The 20,886-nt window shown below is 31.2% G+C and overlaps 1 protein-coding gene across 2 annotated transcripts in view; it reads right to left on the reverse strand.

Annotated features, from left to right (window-relative positions):
* LOC127703000 (uncharacterized) overlaps positions 1 to 20,886 on the reverse strand; it is a 113,164-nt gene that overhangs the window by 34,164 nt on the left and 58,114 nt on the right. For both annotated transcript variants that reach the window (XM_052207372.1, XM_052207371.1), the window contains exons 3-4: positions 11,774 to 12,127; positions 7,882 to 7,962 (exon numbers count right to left, since the gene is read on the reverse strand). In XM_052207372.1, coding sequence (XP_052063332.1) covers positions 7,882 to 7,962; positions 11,774 to 12,127 — 435 coding nt within the window. The remainder of the gene's footprint in view (positions 1 to 7,881; positions 7,963 to 11,773; positions 12,128 to 20,886) is intronic.

Genomic DNA, 20,886 nt, shown 5'->3' on the forward strand with positions numbered 1-20,886 from the left:
AGGACCTTTTGCTTAATGTTATGGAACATTACAAAAACAACCATACTATAGGTCACCAGACTGTTGTTTCAGGACAAGAGAATCGTGTTTAGTGATGTAAATTACAACACAAGAGCCTGTTTAGCAGTCTGTCACTGGAATGAAGATGTAGACGGAGGCATCTATTTGCAATCCTGAAAGAAATGCACCTAGAAGCACGAAAGGAAAGAAAAATTACAAACCTTCATCTTTCACTTAAAGGAACAATATATGGAAAAGACAAATGAACTCCAATTATCTGTAACTACATGTTTGATTAACAAGACAGTTTTCAGAACTGTAAAATTCTTTTAAATGTTCAATTATTTACCTAAAAATTTAGAATTTTGGCAAAAAAATTAAGAAAGTGGATAAACTTAATTGTAACTTTTCATTCTTCATAATTAATTTGGAGAAGTATTCAGTAAGTTATTTTATTTGCATACATTTCCTTCCATTTCAACATGTGTTATTCTTTACATTATTATCACCAGCTGTTAAATACGTTTCTTATTTATCTTAAGGCGGCCCATAATGGTTTCAGCTACATAGCATTTGTGAAGAAATTTTATCGCTGTTTACAATTTGTACATATCTATTAAAGATATTTTGCACACACATAAATGTTATTCTAAAGGCGTAATTTCAAGGCAGTAACTCCTTAATGGGTCATCCTATTGTTTTGGTAGTATATGTGTCAATATCCCTAGTGCGCCTCAAAAATAGATTTTTCTTGAAAAAATAAATCATGTTGATGGTTAATTTCCGTTTGATTGATACAAAATAATCATAAATAAACTGTTATCACATAGATAGTCTCGCCTTTTGTAATTTTGATAATTAAATGCAAATATTGAATCCAAATGACAATATTCAAAATATAAACTATGCGAAACATGCAAAGCGAATGAACCATGACTTAAGGTGCAGGACCAAATAATCTCCATGGCTATGAGAAATGCAAATGCTTGTAAAACTGCATACCAAGTACCATTGACGTATCATAAGTGGTTCCGTAAACATTAACCTAAACACAACACAAACTTTAACTTGTAAACAGTGTTAAAGTTTCAAAGTCAATGAACTTTGATAGGGGGTCAGGTCAAATAATCTCCATGGAAAAGAAGACTTGCAATGCTTATAGTATCATTGACTTTACATTAGAGGTAACTCTTAAACTGATAACATTAACTTGTAAACTATGCAAAACATTCAGTCATTAGACCATGACTGAAGGGGCGGAGCCAATTGATCTCCATGGAAACGAGATGCGCCAATGTTTATGAATCTGCATACCAAATATCATTGACCTTCCACTAGTGGTTCCCAATAAACTGTCGTAATCACAAACTAATGCATGTTAAGTAAGCAGTTTCAAGGTCAGTAGACCATGACTGAGGGCGCGGGGCCAAATAGTCTCCATGGAAATGAAATTTGCCAATGCTAATACAACTGCATACCAAATATCATTGACATACCACTAGTGGTACCCCATAAACTGACCTTATCACAAACTAATACATTGTTGACGCCGCCGCCACCGACACCGTGGGAAACAGCATACCTAGGTTTCGCTTTTGGACTACGTCAAGGCGAGACAAAAATGTCGGTATGGGACAATAACTCTATAAGGAGTCATCTAATGTTTCGGTCGTTTTCCATTTTTTCTAAATCTTATATAGCTGATCTTGTTTGGTGTTTACATTTTCTACCTATCTATTATAGTTTTCGAGATAGTAGGTTGAAACACTGAAATTAGTAAAAACAAATCGTCATTTGAGGGCACTAACTAACTAAGGAGTCTTTAATTGTTTCGATCATATTAACATTCCTGTAGATTTTGTACTGCTGATGATTTTTGCTATACCAATATCTTCCTTTCTAATATAGTTTTTTGGACAATAGGCAAAATCATGAAAATCAACTAAAAATCGCTATTTTCTTTTATAAAGAAAAAAAAAACTTTTGATTTTTCTATGCTTTACACTTCTATATCCTATGCTCAATAAAAAGGTCTAATTCATCGTCTTATTAAATAGATCTTTTTCTACAAAATTGGAAATCGTAGATAAAAATTTCTTGTTTGAGGTCACGAAAAATTCTTACTTTGTAAAGAACTGCACTGAATCCCTAAAACAAATACAGCAAAATCGATATCCTCAAAATGCTAGACTTTTTGATCGACAACATTTGTTGAGTTTTACGGATTGATACTTCAACAGACAGTCGATATTCAAATGGGTTCTAATTGTACCTCCTACTTGCCGATTTGATTTTATGTACTCATATGAAGTAGAATTTATATAGCACCTTCTGAAAGAGAAAACATCGTTATGACTTCAATTTTCCGATTGTTAACAACGAATTTCTCAGCAGTAACATTTCCTTTGCCCCAGTGTATGGCGTTTACATTCAATTTATACGTTACGCTCGTGAATGTGCATGCTGTGTGGACTTTATTACATGGAAATGCTACTTACACAATAAGAGAGAAGCGAAAGATACCGAAGAGATATTCAAACTCATAAGTCGAAAACAAACTGACAATGCCATGGCAAAAAACGAAACCCGACGAAAAGACAAACAACGGTACACAAAACATAATAAACTGCTCCAATAGATTTATGAGGAAGAACGACTGAAAACGATACTACATTAGTTTTACGGTCACTATAACGGATTGGTTGATCGATACGATATATCTGTCTCTACACTCTAGCGACATGATTTCGTAGTTTTAGATCTTGATATACCAGAATTGACTGTAATTTTACCGATTGTGACTTTTTGTTACCGAGTGTGGATTCTCATAGCGGGTGATGCATGGATAGCAGGAGACGTTCACCAAGTCGACACACATGGTCTCGCTCCTTTTGCAGTTCACGTGATTCCCTCAGTTTTTGTTTGTTGCTTTGATTTGTCTTCATAATCGATTTATTACATTTGAACATCGGTTAACTACTGTTGCCTATATTTATAATACTATCGTGGTCGCTGCCTTAACAAAAGAAATCACATCACTATTTGATGAAGTTAAACAATAATGACATACAATTCATCAACCAAAATGCAATCTTTGTCATACATATCCACAACGCGTAATACATTGATGTGCAATAACTCCTATGGGATTCATCTGATAATTATGGTGAAATATCTTGCCATCGTGAGCATTTCTGCCCTGTCATATTGTCCCGTCTGTTATGGTTTTCAAGTTAAAAGACAATTAATGTCATTTACTCCAATGTTCTATTTTTAGCCATGGTGGCCATGTTTTGTGACTGACTGGATAAAAAAACACACAAACTTTATACTAGTTACCATAAGAAACATTCACTCCAAGTTTGGTTGAAATTATTTAAATGTTTCAGAAAAGAAGATATTTGAAAAAGTTAAAGACAGTAGACGGATGGCAAAATCTTACATGGCCCTCAAGACTAAGTAAGTTTTTCAATAAATTTGCTGGTTTTTGCATATTCTTTTTTTATAGTTCTATGATGTTCGCTGACTAGAATGATGAAAATATGCTTATAGCACCCCAACTCGTTAATTTAAAATATCGTTAAACAAGAAGTATTTATCTGATAGAACCGAAAAACGCTCGCACATTACAACTAATCGTGGAAAATCTGCTGACTGGAGTTATTATATTCAGTAGTATCAGAACACATTAAGTAAGTATTTTACCGATCAGACTCATTACTACAACTCGTCACTGTCAAGCTGCAAACGAAATATGAAAGTTATTTGTTCAGTTATTCCTTAGAAAGGTGTTGCGAAATATTTTTTTAACTCATCAACATATTGAAAAGGGTGTCATCCTGGTTTGCACACTTTTAATGCAGGTTTATAAAAACATAGGGTGTTTTGTTGTTTTAACAATTATAGTTTATTTCTGAATTATACTCATATTTTTTACCTTTATTTTACCTGTAAAATTTTATAAAAGATACTTAATTCTGCTATTAAATCATGGAAAAAGTGCAAAAATATTTTATATTTTATATTTTTTTAGCAGGAAAATGTATTGGATTTGTTAAATATAAAAAAAAATATAGACAAAAATGTATACAAAAATGTTTATTATTTTGACAATTTATCAACAAATTATTTTAATTGTTGGTTCATTCTGAAAAAACAAATACGTAAAAAGTAAAATAATGAAACTTAAGATTAAAATAAGTGTCATTTAAATTTCTTTTTATATATTCACCTTATTTATTTTTTTTTGAATTTTAATGATGCACTGTTCTGAATTTTTAATATAAAAAAAATTCCAATTAATTCTAACAAATAAAGTATAAATGCAACTGTTCAGTAGCCAAGCTTTCCAATTGACACAGTAATTTACATCCAAGCTAGCATTTTCTTCTTTAAAAAAACAACAACAATCAAATATCTTGCAATTAATAATCATGATTGATAAGTTTTTTAAGCAATTTTTACAATTCATCCAAGCTGTTAATAATTTCTTACTCTTTTGTGGACTGTTCTCACAAATGATTGTTTGACTTTGTGAAATATTGTAATTTTTGACTTTGTGAATATAATGTTTTGTGACTTTTGAAATAGAAAAGGTTGTATTTTCCATCATTATACAGATAGTGCTCCATATTACTTATTTTACCAATGTGCTTTATTTATTTCCTAATGCAATGCATGTATAAATTTGATTCATATATTATATAAATTATGTTTGCAATAAAAGAAGACTTGTATTGGTGTATTTATATCATGAAAATCATTCAGAAACTTTATTAATAAGACACTTTTATAAATGAATGTCATTGTTTTGTTATTAGATGTAGATAGATATAAGAAGATGTGGTATGAGTGCCAATGAGACAACTCTCCATCCAAGTCAAAATTTATAAAAGTAAACCATTATAGGTCACAGTACGGTCTTCAACACGGAGCTTTGGCTCACACCGAACAGTAAGCTATAAAGGGCCCCAAAAATTACTAGTGTAAAACCATTCAAACGGGAAAACCAACGGTCTAATCTATATAAAAAACGAGAAACGAGAAACACTTATGAACCACATCAACAAACGACAACTACTGAAAATCAGATTCCTGACTTAGGACAGGTGCAAACAAATGCAGCGGGTTTAAACGTTTTAATGGTACCAAACCTTCACCCTTTTTCTGAAACAATAGTGTAACATCACAACATAGAAAGACACACTATAAAATATCAACCGAAATAGCTTTACTCAATCAAAGGACATATTAACACCAGTGAACATACACTGAACAAATAAATTTGACCTATGATACAATGTAAATACAAAATAAATAAACTAAGGGAAGAATAATAAAAGTAACATGTTATATCGGTATGAAATGTTAAACAATTTAAGAAAAACAATATGCTCTAACAAAAATATCAGCCATTTGCAATAACTTTAAACACAGGTAAATGAAAAAATATTTGTTGTTAGGTATACGTGTATAGTTCCAATAGAGAAAGGAAATATTTTAACAAAACAAATAATTTTGATGTTCATAGTACGAAGTGAAAATTTATAGTAATACCAAACACTATCAAAGCTAGTATATAGACCAGATATAACACTGAATAACATTAAATAACAAAAAAAGCATTACAATTAGTATCAACAGGTCAAATAAACAAGAAAGTACGATTTGAGAGTACTCGCAGTTACATGTATGTTAAATGAATCGATTGAATTGATATTAAATTATTGAGAGAAAAACTATTTGATTATTTATTATTTATCTATACAAATGAAAATGGAAATACACAATGAAAAATACCTGAATATATAGAAAACACTGATAAACTATATATATACCTATGTTGGAACAGACTATACAATTGTATGCTCATTAAACCTTTTGTCTGTTTTGTTTTCTTTACTAATAGCTTATTGGTATAATTAAAAGTGGGCAAACCAGGAGTAAACCATTGAAAAGTTCTATGTATCTGCAAACTGGACGTAAGTGTTAAATTTCCGAAGTACTGAAACGTTACAACTCATCACTGTCATGATGCTGACGAAATATGAGACTTTCTGTTCTGTAGATCATGAGAAAAGTATGACGGAGAGACAACATGAATGCAATATAGCCGCAACTCTTAGGTACAAAAAATTAAATAATTTAAAGTTTTGCCTCGAGCCAATAAATAACGAACAATTAAGTAAAACATGTTTTTTTATTTATCACATCGGTACATTACTCACAAAATCTTGGTTCTATTTGTAATTTTTTTGTACAAGTCAGTCTCGTCCCTAATAGGGCTTACAACTAAGTTAATATTGCAATGCATTCACAATTTGGAGGGATGGTCCTTAAATATTTTTAAATCGGCGACATAATTTTGTAAAAGTAGGTTTGTACCGATATCAGATATTTTTCATGCATAATAAATATTCCAATCATAGACTACGATAAAGCATATTGTATTAATCATACTATTCGTTTGAAGTCACTATGACCTTCATATCAGAAGAAAATATAACAAAGGACGGTTAATTTTGGACTTAACCCTAAAATATTTCATTAAATTACTTTGTATATCAAATATACAATGTTACTTTCGACCATTGGGATACAATTCAACAGAAAGTAGATTTTAGCAGATGTATAAAGAGCGAGAAGATATAAGAGTGATAATACCATTAATCAATGTGAACACTAATATCATCTATTTTCTAATGAAAAGAAACAAGAAACTTGTCAATAATAAAAAATAATGAAAATAATAAAAACAAAAAATAGATCAGTAGCAGAATTTTGGCGGAGTTTAGCTTAATAGTTTTCTTTAAAAAAAAGAATACTATCAGGATATTCGGAAGTAAACATTTTTATTGTCGTCTGCATGTAATAACCACAGGCTCAAAAGAGCTTGTGTCACTTACCCATATAGGATAAAGTATAAATTATGGATACTTTCAGAGTGTTTTAGTTAGCAATGGCTTTGCCTAATAGTAGCCTCTATTGAAATATATAGAAAAAAAACTATCTTTGATGTTAAGCATAAACAATGCTGGTTTCAAAACTTCTGCCGTGTTGTAGACGAATATTTTGGTAATCTGTTTGCAGTAGGCCTAAATACCAAATAATTGAATTAATCAGTAGATTCAAAATTAGATTGAATGTTTGGGTGTCAGACCACCAATTTACTCCCTCCAATTTAGAACGTATGTAAAAGTAGCCCTACTCTGACACAAAATAGTGATTTTGATGTCATTGTTTACTTAAAACTAACCAACAAATTTGCAGAAATAAAACTTTTGGTGAAACAGAAATATATTTAGACCATTTTGAGTCAAAATTTACTTCTCTATGAGTTTGCATTAAAAATTGAGGATCAATGCGCTCCATAGCACACTAATTTAAGATTTCCAGATAACCAGGGGTTATTTTTAGTAGTACTTATCTTGTGATGGGCAATTTTTTCTTAGAAGACTTTAAACATGGGTTGAAAATTGGCATGTATAAAGGTGATACATGTACAATTTAGGATATATCTTGTGTCTATGAAGTTAAACTTACGGTGAAATATTTAGAAAGCTGTGAAAATTGCAAAATTTAGTTGAATAGATAGGGATTTTGAATTGGTGGTCTGACACCTCAAAGTAAATCAATTTTGACATTTACAATTTGATCTTGGGTAGTTCAGATTCTTTTCCACTTTATAATTTATGTTGAGTATTGTAAAAAATAATCATGTAATCCTTTTAGTGTTTTCATGAAAATATTGTATTATTCCCCCTTATGTATTTAGTACTGATTCTTTATCTGTGTCTATGTCTACCCCTTTCTGAATACAGAAAGATAGAAATTTTCAATTGAACAGTTCTCCCGCTCTCTTTTGATTATATAACTACTTACCGCTGTCGTTACCGTCCGAATTTGTAATTTCTACCGAGTTTATTACAACGTTTTCATGTTTTGGGTGTTGTATCAAAAAATCTGAAATATTAATCAGAATTAATATATTTTTGTGTGCTTTGATGCTTAATCTATGAACATTCGTATATTCACCCTCGGTCATAAAATTGGTTCGTTTGTATGCAATATTGGTAGAAGAGATGTGGGGGAACATGTCAATTCGAAAGAAAACCACGATGTGGGGTATACATTCCTGAGATAGCATTTACAATACAAAAAAACAAAAGATACCAAGAGACGACTTTCAATCATAAGCTCTGAAGTGCTTTAAGGGTAGAAAAGTTGTGAATCAATTGATTCAGAGACATTCAAAGATCAGCCATTAATACCAACTGAAAACAAAAATAAAGAGATGTGGTATAATTGCCAATTAGACAACTATACACCAGTGACCAAAAAGACGTAGATGTAAGCAACTATAAGTTACCGCACTGCATTCAACAATGAGAACAACCCAAACAAGTTCCTCGAAGGACAAAATTATTTCGAATTGATAAAAGACAGTCATTAAAATGTTCCTCACTTTGAACAAGCATATATATGTAGCTGGGTTAAAATATATTTCTGTAGATCGTATCTCTTCTTGTATTTATCTTGTGTAGCGGGATAGAAGAATTTATCAGAGTTGTTAAAACGTGCAATCAAAAGTATGGAAAAGCACTTAAATATATAACGAGAGACTCTAAAGTGCATGTGTCGCTCACCTAGGTCAATGTGCATCTTCAACAATAGACACTCTCCAATATTGTAGAATAGAATAGAATTAATGACAAAAGCCCCTTGCTGATAATTTTTTTCTGTTTACAGTTTCTCTCTTTCTGCTTTTAAAAATTAGTTTTTGCCCAAAAACACAAAAAAGGGTAAAATTAAAAATTCGTTATTTAAGGCCAATCACTCTAAAAAAAGTGTCTACTAATAATTAGGGCAAAATGTGAGTTACTTGTAGATTATGTCTTGCTGATCATCTTTGATATTTAAAGTGTCTATCTATCTTTCGTAGTTTTCAAGATAATATGCAAAACGCAAACAAATGTAAATATTGTTATTAAAGAGCAAGCACTCCGAAAAGAGGTCGACTGACGTATTTGTTGACTAATTTGAAAACTTGTGTTGCTGATAATTTTTGTTATCTAAAAATGGGTATACATCATCATTAAAGAGCAATAACTCCAGTAAGGATTCAACTGACAATTTCGGCCATTTAACTTATATGTAAACCTTATCTTGCTATTAGTTATTGAAGAACTGATCATTATCGTGATACATGGACTACCCGTAGGACAGTGGTATTGACTGCGGCTCGGTCATTATCGCTGTCTTAGTCAATACCATTGTCTTGTGGGCAGTCCACATATCACAATAATGACCAGTTTTTCAATAACTGTTTTATAATTAAAGACCTTCTTCAGTCTATGGGGGTATAATTAAAGACCTTCTTCAGTCTCTGGGGGTATAATTAAGTCACCATCAAATAAAAGGGATCCAACGCTTGAAAAATACCTTTTGGTGACTTGGGGTCTTCTTCTGTTGAGACTTGCTTTAAGTCGTTTTTTTTTTACACTGAAATGTTTTGTTGGGAGCTAAAACCTTTTGGGAATTGTAGGGGTTCAAAGTTGCTGTTAAATTTTATTTTACGGATCTACCATACACTCTTTCGGGAAGCCTCGCCAACTCTGTTCTTCAAAGTTCTGTACCGGACATGGCTCGAGCTCAAATGAAACGTAATAACGTAGGGCAGACCCCACTGAAATGTTTTATTTTGCTAGAACCTTTTGGGAATTGTAAGGGGTTAAAAGTTGCTGTTAAAATATTTTTTGTTCAAAGTGTACGTGTTTTTTAAAGTCAATAGTCTTTTCCCCTGTCGATACATTTCTTTTAAGTAAGGATGCATGCTGTACAAAATAGTGCACGTATAATTTCAATTGAAAGTACTTATTTTCGGCATGGAATATACTCCTGTATATAAATAAGAAGATGTGGTATGAGTGCCAATTAGACAACTCCTATAGCTTGTTCTTCCATATATTATCATTTTAAGTATAGGAAATAGATATTAAGAGTTCCTTTTCTAAAATAAAAAGGATATTTGAGGATGCCGAGTGTATGGAAAGCCAGTATATAGATCTTATGTAGCTTAAATGACTTCTCTTTGATTTTCAGAAAAAAAGTATAATTTTCAAAATCAATATTTTTTACTTTCACAAATATTTAGGTTTGAACGTTCCTGTTGAAGGTAAATCCAGAAAAGCGATTCGGATGTATGAAACTTATTGCTTCGCATCAATTAGTTTCATACGATATACATGCCATCTTGAAATAATAACCTAACAAAAGTTACTTCTGATTGGTTTCTTGATGCTGCTTAGTTTCTATTGGCTTAAACGAGTTAAAGATATGGGACGCCTTTTTGAAAGGAGGAGAAAAACAACTCCAATCCCACTTTGTACATGAATATGAAAGTCAGTTATTTTTTTTTCTCAACAAAACATTTATCAATCATTTTATCATCCTAGCCATAAATATTCCTTGCAGATATAGTTAGCTAACCCAAGTTTGTATTTACACTATTATGTAAAGTTTGTATTTACACTATTTTGTACCATATTTTCATATGGAAAACAAATCAAATGTGGCTAGAATCTATAAACTACTGAAGCCTTTTAGGGCCATATTAATTTACTTTTTCCAATTTGATATAACAGATTTTCAATTTGATATAACAAATTATCAATTTGATATAACAAATTATTAATTTGATTTAACAGATTATCAATTTGATATAACAGATTATGATAATTTCACAACTTATATCAAATTAATAATTTGAAAAATCAAATTTTTAATTTGTTATATCAGATTGATAATCAGTTCAATGAAATTTATAATTTGTTATATCAAAATGATAATCTGTTATATCTAATTGATAATATGTTACATCAATTTAATAATTTGTTATATCAAATTGATAATCTGTTACATCAAATTGATAATATGTTATATCAAGTTAATAATTTGTTATATCAAATTATTAATTTTTGGAAAAAAGTAAACTAGCATGGCCCTAAAAGGTTTCCGTAATAAACCCATTATTTTATTTCATACGTTCATTTTAATGTATATAAAGAGAAATAACTGTTTATCCAGATGTCAAGTAAGCACATATTGAGTGACTATATGTCCTTTCTTAATGAAAAATAAAACAATTTACGTGATTTTGTAATTCGTTATTACGAATTGTATAATTGATTATAACGGATTATATTTGTGATAACGAATTTGTGGAATTAGTTATCACAGTTTTTTTGTAATTTGTGAATTAAAATTCATTATCACAGATTTTTAGCTCACCGGAACAACAGATTTAGCTTTTCGTTAAAACGATTTTAATTCGTTATCACAAATTACAAAAAAAATTGTGATAACGAATTTGATTCGTAATTACGAATTATAAAATCTGTTATAACGATTTCCACCAATTCGTTATCACAAATTTAATCTGTTTACAATTCGTGATAACGATTTAAATTCGTGATTTCGAATTCAAATTATATTTTTGGAAGGTCCTAAATGGGCTTCCGTAAATCATTAATAGATAGTTGTTTTATTTTATACTAATGGCTTTCGTAAAGTTCTTTCGTCTCTTCGCTCTCATTCAAAGATTAAGCTTTTTGTTTTAAATCAGGCATGTTCCAAATTGCGGAAAATGTGAAGTTAAGCATATTAACAAAACAAAAAGCTTAATGCAACAAGACATCAATATAGATATAAGTCAATTTCATGGGGAAACCTGTGGACATATACCCGATAAGGTTTGATGAAATTTAAGCATTACCTGATCCAATGAGTTGCAAGTTTGCAGTAGTCTTGACAGTATTGTTTTTCTCATCTAAAATTCGAACTTGACATCCAAATATATGTGCTCTTAACATATCTAATGGATAATATATCCAAGTAAAGACCCTTCCATCTTTTGAACACATGCATATCATATCATTGCATTCTCTTGTACTGTTATAACATTTTCCTTCAGCAAGTCTTACATTGTCAACGGTAATGCTGTCAACTAAAAACTCGACGAGATGAAGAATAGGTGCCTTTGATGACTGACATTTTAGTTTTACGACTTCCTTGTCATTGATGTTTGTGATTTCTCCAGTCAGAAAGACTCTCTTTGAAAAATCATTTCCTATATAAAATATGAAATTGTTCAGATAAATACTAAGCAAGAAGCTAAAAGTTAAGTATATATTAAAGATGAATACTTAAAAACCATCCGGTTTTCCATTTTGATAATGAATTCTGATTTATACTCAACAATGAACCATTAAAACATAATGAATCTATGAAATTATTATTACATGTATAAAATAATTCTATAGGTGAAAATTATTTTTCTACAAGTCTGTTAAAAATAGTTTATGTAAAATATGAAATCTTTGTATTTCTCTCTCGATGACACTTACCTTAAAATATTGTTTTTGTTTTACAATTTAGTTTATTTCTAAAATTAATTTTATACTAATCAAAAGCCAGCCAGGATGCCTAATATGATACTAGTATAAGAATATTTGACTCATTAGACAAGCTTGTTATATAGAAAATATATGGAAAGGGGGGGAAAAGCCAATCACAAACTATAATTCGAAGAAAAACACGAGTGTAAACATAAAAAAAAGAAGAGAAGACAAAATAACATTTCACAAAACTTGAGTTACACGAACCCCACCAAAGTCAGGAGGTAAAATTTTGTGCTCCGGAAGGATAAACATTTCTTGCTTCATTAGTGGTACCCGTCGTGTTGCTCGTCAAGTAAAAAGTAGTTGGTAAATCGCATTCGGTAATAATACAAGAAAAGTGGACGTTATTATGGTTATGACATTCGGAACAAATCTTGACAATCCGGACATCCGGAAAGGCTTTTTTTATGTTTTCAGAGAAATTTTTCATTTATTTTTCTTTTCGTTGTCATTATATTTTTTGATATTGCTAAATATTTGATCTGATTTATTATTTCGTAAATTCCTAATACTTATCCTATGCTTTAATTTAGAATGGTCAAATGTCAAATGTTATCTTCCTTTAGTTGACAAAAAAACCAACAATAAGTAAATCACTACGCAAATTAAAACAACTTGAAGACGAAAAACCCCTAGACATAATATATGTTTCATAATTCAAAGAATTGCAATACAGTTTGTTGGCATGTATGCGCAATTATGATCATCTGAGGGTTCAAAAGTACAAGTTATCAAATATTGTATGACACCGTCACTAGCCTAATTTAAACAGAATCGGAGGGAACACGAAGTTTCGTTTTTAAGAGTTTAAGAGTTGTAAGTTAACAGTTAGATTATTAGTTAATTAAAGTGAACACAGTGATCGGAGGATTCTTAAAATATAATCTAAAGTTGAAACAATAGAGTGACGTCAGAGAAATCGGTTGATTCCTGTTCAACGGGATAGATGCGATCATCATAGTTACCTAACTTTCATTATTTAATATACCAGAACATTGAAGTAACAGGATATTTCTAGCATCTTTTAATTTCTCTCAATAATCTCTTGAATATAGACTTTTTTTATCGAATGAAACAACATTGAAATCTTTCAATCGGTCTTAAATCTAGAATGAGGAATGCATTTGTGATGGTTAAAATATTCAAATGTTTTAAAATGATATGAGACACGTGTAATGTCTCTATTAGACGATTATACTGGATTAAACCAAAGGCATGTACAAATACCTAACACCATTGAAGATACCATCTTTAATCAACCACATCCGGTCTTACACATTTTTATTACATAGATAATACAAGTTTGAGCTTTCTAAAAACCTGTGAACTGCTTCGCTCTATCCTAATTTAAGGTAATATGTGTGCATGTGGTTGTTGATTTAGTATATGAAATGTGGTATTTTAAGATATTGATTGATATAAAATGGATGTCATAGACTTGGAATATCAATTTTTGTATATATATTAAGATGAACTTTTCTTCTGAAATTTCAAAATGGCTCTTCAGTGTTTAGTTGTCAATGTGTTTTTGTGGAGTGTGGTTTTCTAGTTCTTTCAGCTGGTCATTGACTTGCGATTTTGATTGATAGTTCTGTATATGATTTATTTAGATATATATGAATGTTTACACGGGTGTCATACGGTTTATCGAGAAGAATGATCATGAAAGAATACCTTACGGTGGTCAAGTATTGCGATTGGATCGTGAAAGCTCTGGTATAGTTATCAAAGATACCAGAATTATAATTTAATACGCCAGACGCGCGTTTCGTCTACATAAGACTAATCAGTGACGCTTAGATCAAAATAGTTATAATAAAGCCAAACAAGTACAAAATTGAACAGCATTGAGGACCCAAAATTCTAAAAATTTGTGCCAAATACGGCTAAGGTAATCTATGCCCGGGATAAGAAGAAATTAGTTTTTCGAAAAATTCAAAAATTTGTAAACAAGAAATTTATAAAAATGACCATATAATTGATATTCATGTCAACACCGAAGTGCTGACTACTGGGCTGGTGATACCCTCGGGGACGAAACGTCCACCAGCAGTAGTATCGACGCAGTGGTGTAAATAGTTATCAAAGGTACCAGGATTATAATTTAATACGCCAGACGCGCGTTTCGTCTACATAAGACTCATCAGTGACGCTCAGATCAAAATAGTTTTAAAATAAAGCCAAACAAGTCCAAAGTTGAAGAGCATTGAGGACCAAGAAAATCCAAAAAGTTGTGCCAAACACGGCTAAGGTAATCTATGCCTGGGATAAGAAAATCCTTAGTTTATCGAAAAATTCAAAATTTTGTAAACAGGAAATTTATAAAAATGACCATATTATTGATATTTATGTCAAATCCGAAGTGCTGACTACTGGGCTGGTGATAACCTCGGGGACGAAACGTCCACCAGCAGTGGCATCGACCCAGTGGTGTAAATAGTTATCAAAGGTACCAGGATTATAATTTAATACGCCAGACGCGCGTTTCGTCTACATAAGACTCATTAGTGACGCTCAGATCAAAATAATTAGGATCACAAATGAAATCTTACTGAGAAGACATTTGCAAGGTCAATTACTATTCTTAATTTAATGAACTATACAGAAAATTTACAAAAAAATAAAACTTTCTGTCAAAATGATTCAACATTATGATCAGTATCTGAGAAAAATCAAAGTTTAAAAGTACATCGTTTTTACAAAATTACAAAAGGCAGATTGCTCCTTGACATTTCAATGACGTTAAATATGTAAACAAACAAGATTTTTTTTCATAATTCGAATGACTAAACAACTGTTCTTTGTAAACTGTCATTCCATTTTAATGATTCAAATGGTCCTTAAAGTTAATTTGTGTTAGCATAATCATCAATTTTGCAAAAAATGAAATATTTACAAAATATTGATTTTTCGGATCGTGAAATATTGCGTACCGCTTTTTGAAGATAGTGAAAAGGATCGTAAAAGATCTGATGCTACGAAAACGTTTAAATCATTATTTAATTATAGGATAATTATTTTTTTAATTGGTATAGTAAATACTGGATTTGCATGACTCATTCCGGTTCTCTTTTGTTGGATAATAGGGCTATAACCGTTCAATGCCATCGGATCTGATTATCTTAATTTGTATAATACCACACCGACCAGGTACCTTATAGCAATAACACTCTATTTGTCTGTTCTTCATAAGTTCTCATTTCTTATACAAGTTAAAGATTGAGAATAGTACTTAAACGGCCAAATAACAGTTTAAGCTGGGCATCATGCAGAATCGAGGTACGTTGATTGGTAATTTCCCCATTAAGTTGGGTACAATAAGGTATAGCAATAGGAATATAATTTCCAATTTTAAATCCATTAAATGGGCCTTGGCTGTCAAATTCATGTTCACCGATTTGACTAAAATTCTTATATTTGATTTATAACATACTAAAACATATATCCAAATTACAATAAGTCTGAAAAAAACTAAATATATCAGAATTTCGTGTGTATTTTAGTCTAGACTCCATCTTATTAACTATCGAGATGACCTCCAGAGACTGTCGACGGTCACAAAACCCGATATATTAAAACATAAACATAAATATAAATAGGTAGCGACCTCGTGCAATTGGAGTTTTTCAGGTCTGTTTGATATCATGTTATAGATTAACAAATAAGTTAATTATCGGTTTTACCTGTATAAGAATGATTTTTTTGTGGATCGAATCAGTCAACGAAATGGTTCACCTTTGCTTCACTTTCAATGTTGACATTCTTTTCCTTTTAATGGCTGAACATGACTTATACATGCGCAACCAATCTCTAGATAATAGGTTGAATTGAAGGTCACATGAATACGGATTCAATGAGGTCGAATTATTCACTTGCAAGTGAATAATTCATGACCGATGTTTCTTTGATTATTTTGACAAAATTGCACCAAGTTGGCTGCTAAAAGCTAATTTTATTTCATTATTTCATTTTTATTTATGATTGAAACAAACAAAATCATATTCATTTTTTTTTATATCTCGCAGCTGGGAACAGTATATCTAACGGGAAATGAATCTGATACGCTTTTCAGTATAAAATTGATAAAATCTCGGACTCCCCGAGACTTCCCGAGACTTACGGATTTTGGTAGCGTCTGACTGAAAAACTATCAGAACTGCTCAACAAATAAACGACATAACTCTAATTGTAAATAAATACAAGTTTTATCATTTAGTAGATATATTTTGTCATATAAAATTACCAAAATAAGTTTGATTTATTTGATGTGAAGTGTTTTATAATAGTTTGGGAATTGTAAATCATCGCGGCAATGGCCGCCATTGTTTTTATTACCTTGTTTGCATTCTGCACAATTCAGTGATGAAATGCTTGCGATTTTAACAAATTTGAAGTGACAGAATACAAGTTTGATACACTAGCATCACTATAAAACTAGTTTGAATGACATTTTATTGATAATATCAGAAACTATAAGGATAATATCGAGTCCGTTTTTAACACATGTCCGTTTCTGTATCGTATCTTTATTAACTATGGCACGACGATAAAATCGACTACAATCAGTTAGTGTCAAGTCCCGTCAATATATATGTTCCTGCTCGCAGCTAGTGCCCCTTTAATAAAAAAGCTAATTGAATTTGGTCAAATTTTAAATGTTCCATCCATAAAAGGTTCGTTTTCTCTATCGTTTACCTAGAAACATATACTATATTTGTTTTTATAATATGTCTAGTTTACCCGAATTTTTTTTTCTGATTTTGTCATTTGTTCGGAAGAACTTTCAAAGAGAAACATTTACATCTTTCCATGACTTTGGTAAATTTTCTAAGATTACAGGTAAACTGTTATAGGTAAAAAGTGCAAATGTTTTGTCAATTTTGTACAGGTGCATCAAAGTTTAAAGCGGAAATGTGCTTTAGTGGTACAGGTAAAAAAGCGTAAACGTCCTGAGCAAGTCTGGTCACGCCTTGTCTTTCACGATCAAGAAAATGCGATGCCCGATCTTTCACGTTAAATTTTGATAAAAAATCAACAAAATTCGATGTTTTCAAAATCAAAATGAACGGTTTCAAGGGAAAAAAACTTTTATTTTACAGTACTATCTGACACACCAAAGATTCAGTTTCAAATATATCACTATATATTAGAATATGACCATTGAAGGTACAAAATGTGTGTTTTTTTTAATGAATCCCATAGACTTGTGTTGCGCCTTTTGTGTTTTCTCATAAAGTACTGTATATTTGCTATATTTTATTGCACAGTATTATTGAGAAAGTTGAATTATTTTGACAGACATATTTTTTTCCAGAATTGTTCCGCGTTTTGAAAATACAGCAGATTTTTCACCGATTTTGAAGTAGAAATACAATTAATTACATTCACGATCCGATACCAGATCTTTTACGATCCGATCGCAATGCTTGACAACCGTTAGGTATTCTTTCACGATCATTTTTCTCGATATACCGAATTACAGCCGTGGTTTAGGTATGTTGATTAAGAGTAACAAGATTTCGAGTGATGAAGACAATAACAATCAAAACCAAGGAGTAAACAAAGACTTGTACAAGCAAAAGATATCTACAACAGTTAAAATAAATAAGAAACAGCAATAAATATTTAGTTTCAGTGAAAATGATGTTGTTCTACTTTAAGAGTGTGCGTTATACACCCATGATTTTAAATTTTTGTTCACTTTACTTGTTGAAAATTAAAACATTTACAAATAGACACGACTCTAGAGGTGTGCTTCTCTGGAGGTGTGCCTAGATTGGCAAAAGTTATAAAATACAGATAAGGCATTTTGTAAACATTAAGGAACATTGTTTAGCAAAACAAATCGTGCATATTGCAGATTAACAAAGCAAATAAACACGTATTAATAACTGATATTTCAATATTGAATTTTCGTGTGCAATATATGCATAATAAAACGAACATGACATAGTTCATTTTCCGGCATTTGATGTCTTATCCTGAGACGAGAAAAGTCTGTAATTCTTTATCTCATTTAAGCCAATAGCTATTGCTGTATCTCAGCCGCATCATAAAGTAACCAATCAGAATCTATATTTGATAAGTAATTATTTCAAGATGGAGTGTATATCGACTGAAACTAATAGCTCCGCACCGTGATGCGAAGCAATTACAAAATGTAGCAGCATTCAAAGTAAGGATAGATAACTCTTACTTATTTAAACTCGCGGTATCACAACAGGTGTTACCTGCGAAAAAGAACGCAGTTTATTCTGTTATAATAAACGGTACCAATTTGACTGCACCAGATGCGCATTCTGACAATAAATGTCTCTTTAGTGATGTTTTAGGCCTGAATATTTGAACAAAAATGAAGAGCTAAAACTATAAAAAACCAAAAAGGACAAACAGTATGATCCAAGCCGGAGAAAGCAATGTAAAACAGTCTTACAAAATCATATGTTGAATAAGCATAACATACTGGTTTTTGTCGAGCCTTCGACTTTTGTCGAAAAAGCGAGACATAGCGATCCTACATTCCGTTGTCGGCGTCGTCGTCGTCGTCGTCGTCGTCGGCGGCGTCCACAAATATTCACTCTGTGGTTAAAGTTTTTGAAATTTTAAATTTCTAAAACTATCCTGGATTTCTACCAAACTTGGAAAGAAGCTTGTTTATGATCATAAGATAGTATCCAGAAGTAAATTTTGTAAAAAAAAAAATCATTTTTTCCGTATTTTACTTATAAATGGGCTTAGTTTTTCTGCCAGTTAACATTACATTCACTCTGTGGTTAAAGTTTTTAAAATTTTAATAACTTTCTTAAACTATCCTGGATTTCTAACAAACTTGGAAAGAAACTTGTTTATGATTAAAAGCTAGTATCTAGAAGGAAATTTTGTTAAAATTTTGTTCCAATTTGTTCCATATTTTACTTATAAATGGACTTAGTTTTTCTTCAAGTTAACATTACATACAGTCTGCAGTTTAAGTTTTTAAAACATTTATTAGATTCATAAACTATCCTAGATTTTTACCAAACTTGAACAGAAGCTACTTACAATCAAAAGATAGTATAAAGAGGAATATTTTTATTATTTTTTTCCACATTTTTGTTGAGCCTGCGATTAACAGCAAAAGTAGGCGAGATACTGGGTTCCGCGGAACCCTTACGAATTTTTTATGTAAACAAACAAAAGAAATTCGAAAATTTTTAACATTCATGCGATTTAAAGCTCCAAGCTCAGCCTCATACAATCCCGACCACATCTGAACAACCTGAAGATACTGTTGTTAATTTCTGTGTCATTTGGTCTCTTGTGGATAGTTGTCTTATTGGCAATCATACCACATCTTCTTTTTTATATTTAATAAATATCGGAAGTACAAGTAGTTACAGAAATAGTACCGTGCATATTAATCAATTTTACTTTCAAAATTGAATGTATCTGTAGTCTTAGAGGATCGAAAAAGTTCAAAGGGAAGCGGTGAACATTTTATTTTTATAATGCAAGTCATCGCCATACTTTTCTACAATAAAATGTACAAAATTACGAGAAAATGTATGCTCCTTTATGGTGTAATCAGAAAATAAATTGCGAGACATCATATACCTCTTTTTGATGTATAAGAAAAGTCCAGAGAGAAACAAATAACGGAATGGACTCCTGCACGAATGCGAAGGACAGAAAACTTTAAATGAAAGATTTTTGATTGACTTGTATTCTAATGTTCATATTGATTTTTATTCTTTTTTTTTCAAAATATTTTTCTGTCGATTCAGGAGGTCCTCTATTACACGAAGAAGACTTCGATTATGTATGTATAATCAATGTTTTTTCAACTGATCGGGCGGATCTTACATTTTAATTTGCAAATGGACAATCTATTTGCTTGTGTGTAATAAGGATGATTACCGTTATGATCATTATTACTGATTTCTAATCATCTATCAGTGTCACCAAATGACATATATATATATATATATATATGAGACTTTGCGTCAAAAAGTGCTTCAAAGGTGGCTTCTAATTTAATTTATGTTTTCACAATATTTGGTGTGCCACATAAACTGCAACGTGACAAAGGTCGTGAATTTACAGCTTATGTTATATCTGAATTAATGCTAATGTCGCCAGAACTAGTTATTGTTCACGGGAAGCCAATACATTTCCAATCACAGGGTAGTATTGAGTGGTCAAATGGAAATATTCATGACATGCTTACTGCATGGATGAGGAAGAACGAATTAACAGCGGTCAATTGGAATCAAATTCGTCCATAATACAAAAGAATTTTACTCTACATAAAGGTATTTGACGATCACCAGGAACAAATGCTAGAAAAACTTAAAACTGTGAAATAGTCTGTGCCATAGTACCGCACCAATTGGTAACAAATAAATTTCAATACAATATTCTATCAATATAACAATAAGGAGATGTGGTA

The sequence above is a fragment of the Mytilus californianus genome, unplaced genomic scaffold (assembly GCF_021869535.1).
Source record: "Mytilus californianus isolate M0D057914Y unplaced genomic scaffold, xbMytCali1.0.p SCAF_5, whole genome shotgun sequence".
Taxonomy (NCBI): Eukaryota; Metazoa; Mollusca; class Bivalvia; order Mytilida; family Mytilidae; genus Mytilus; species Mytilus californianus.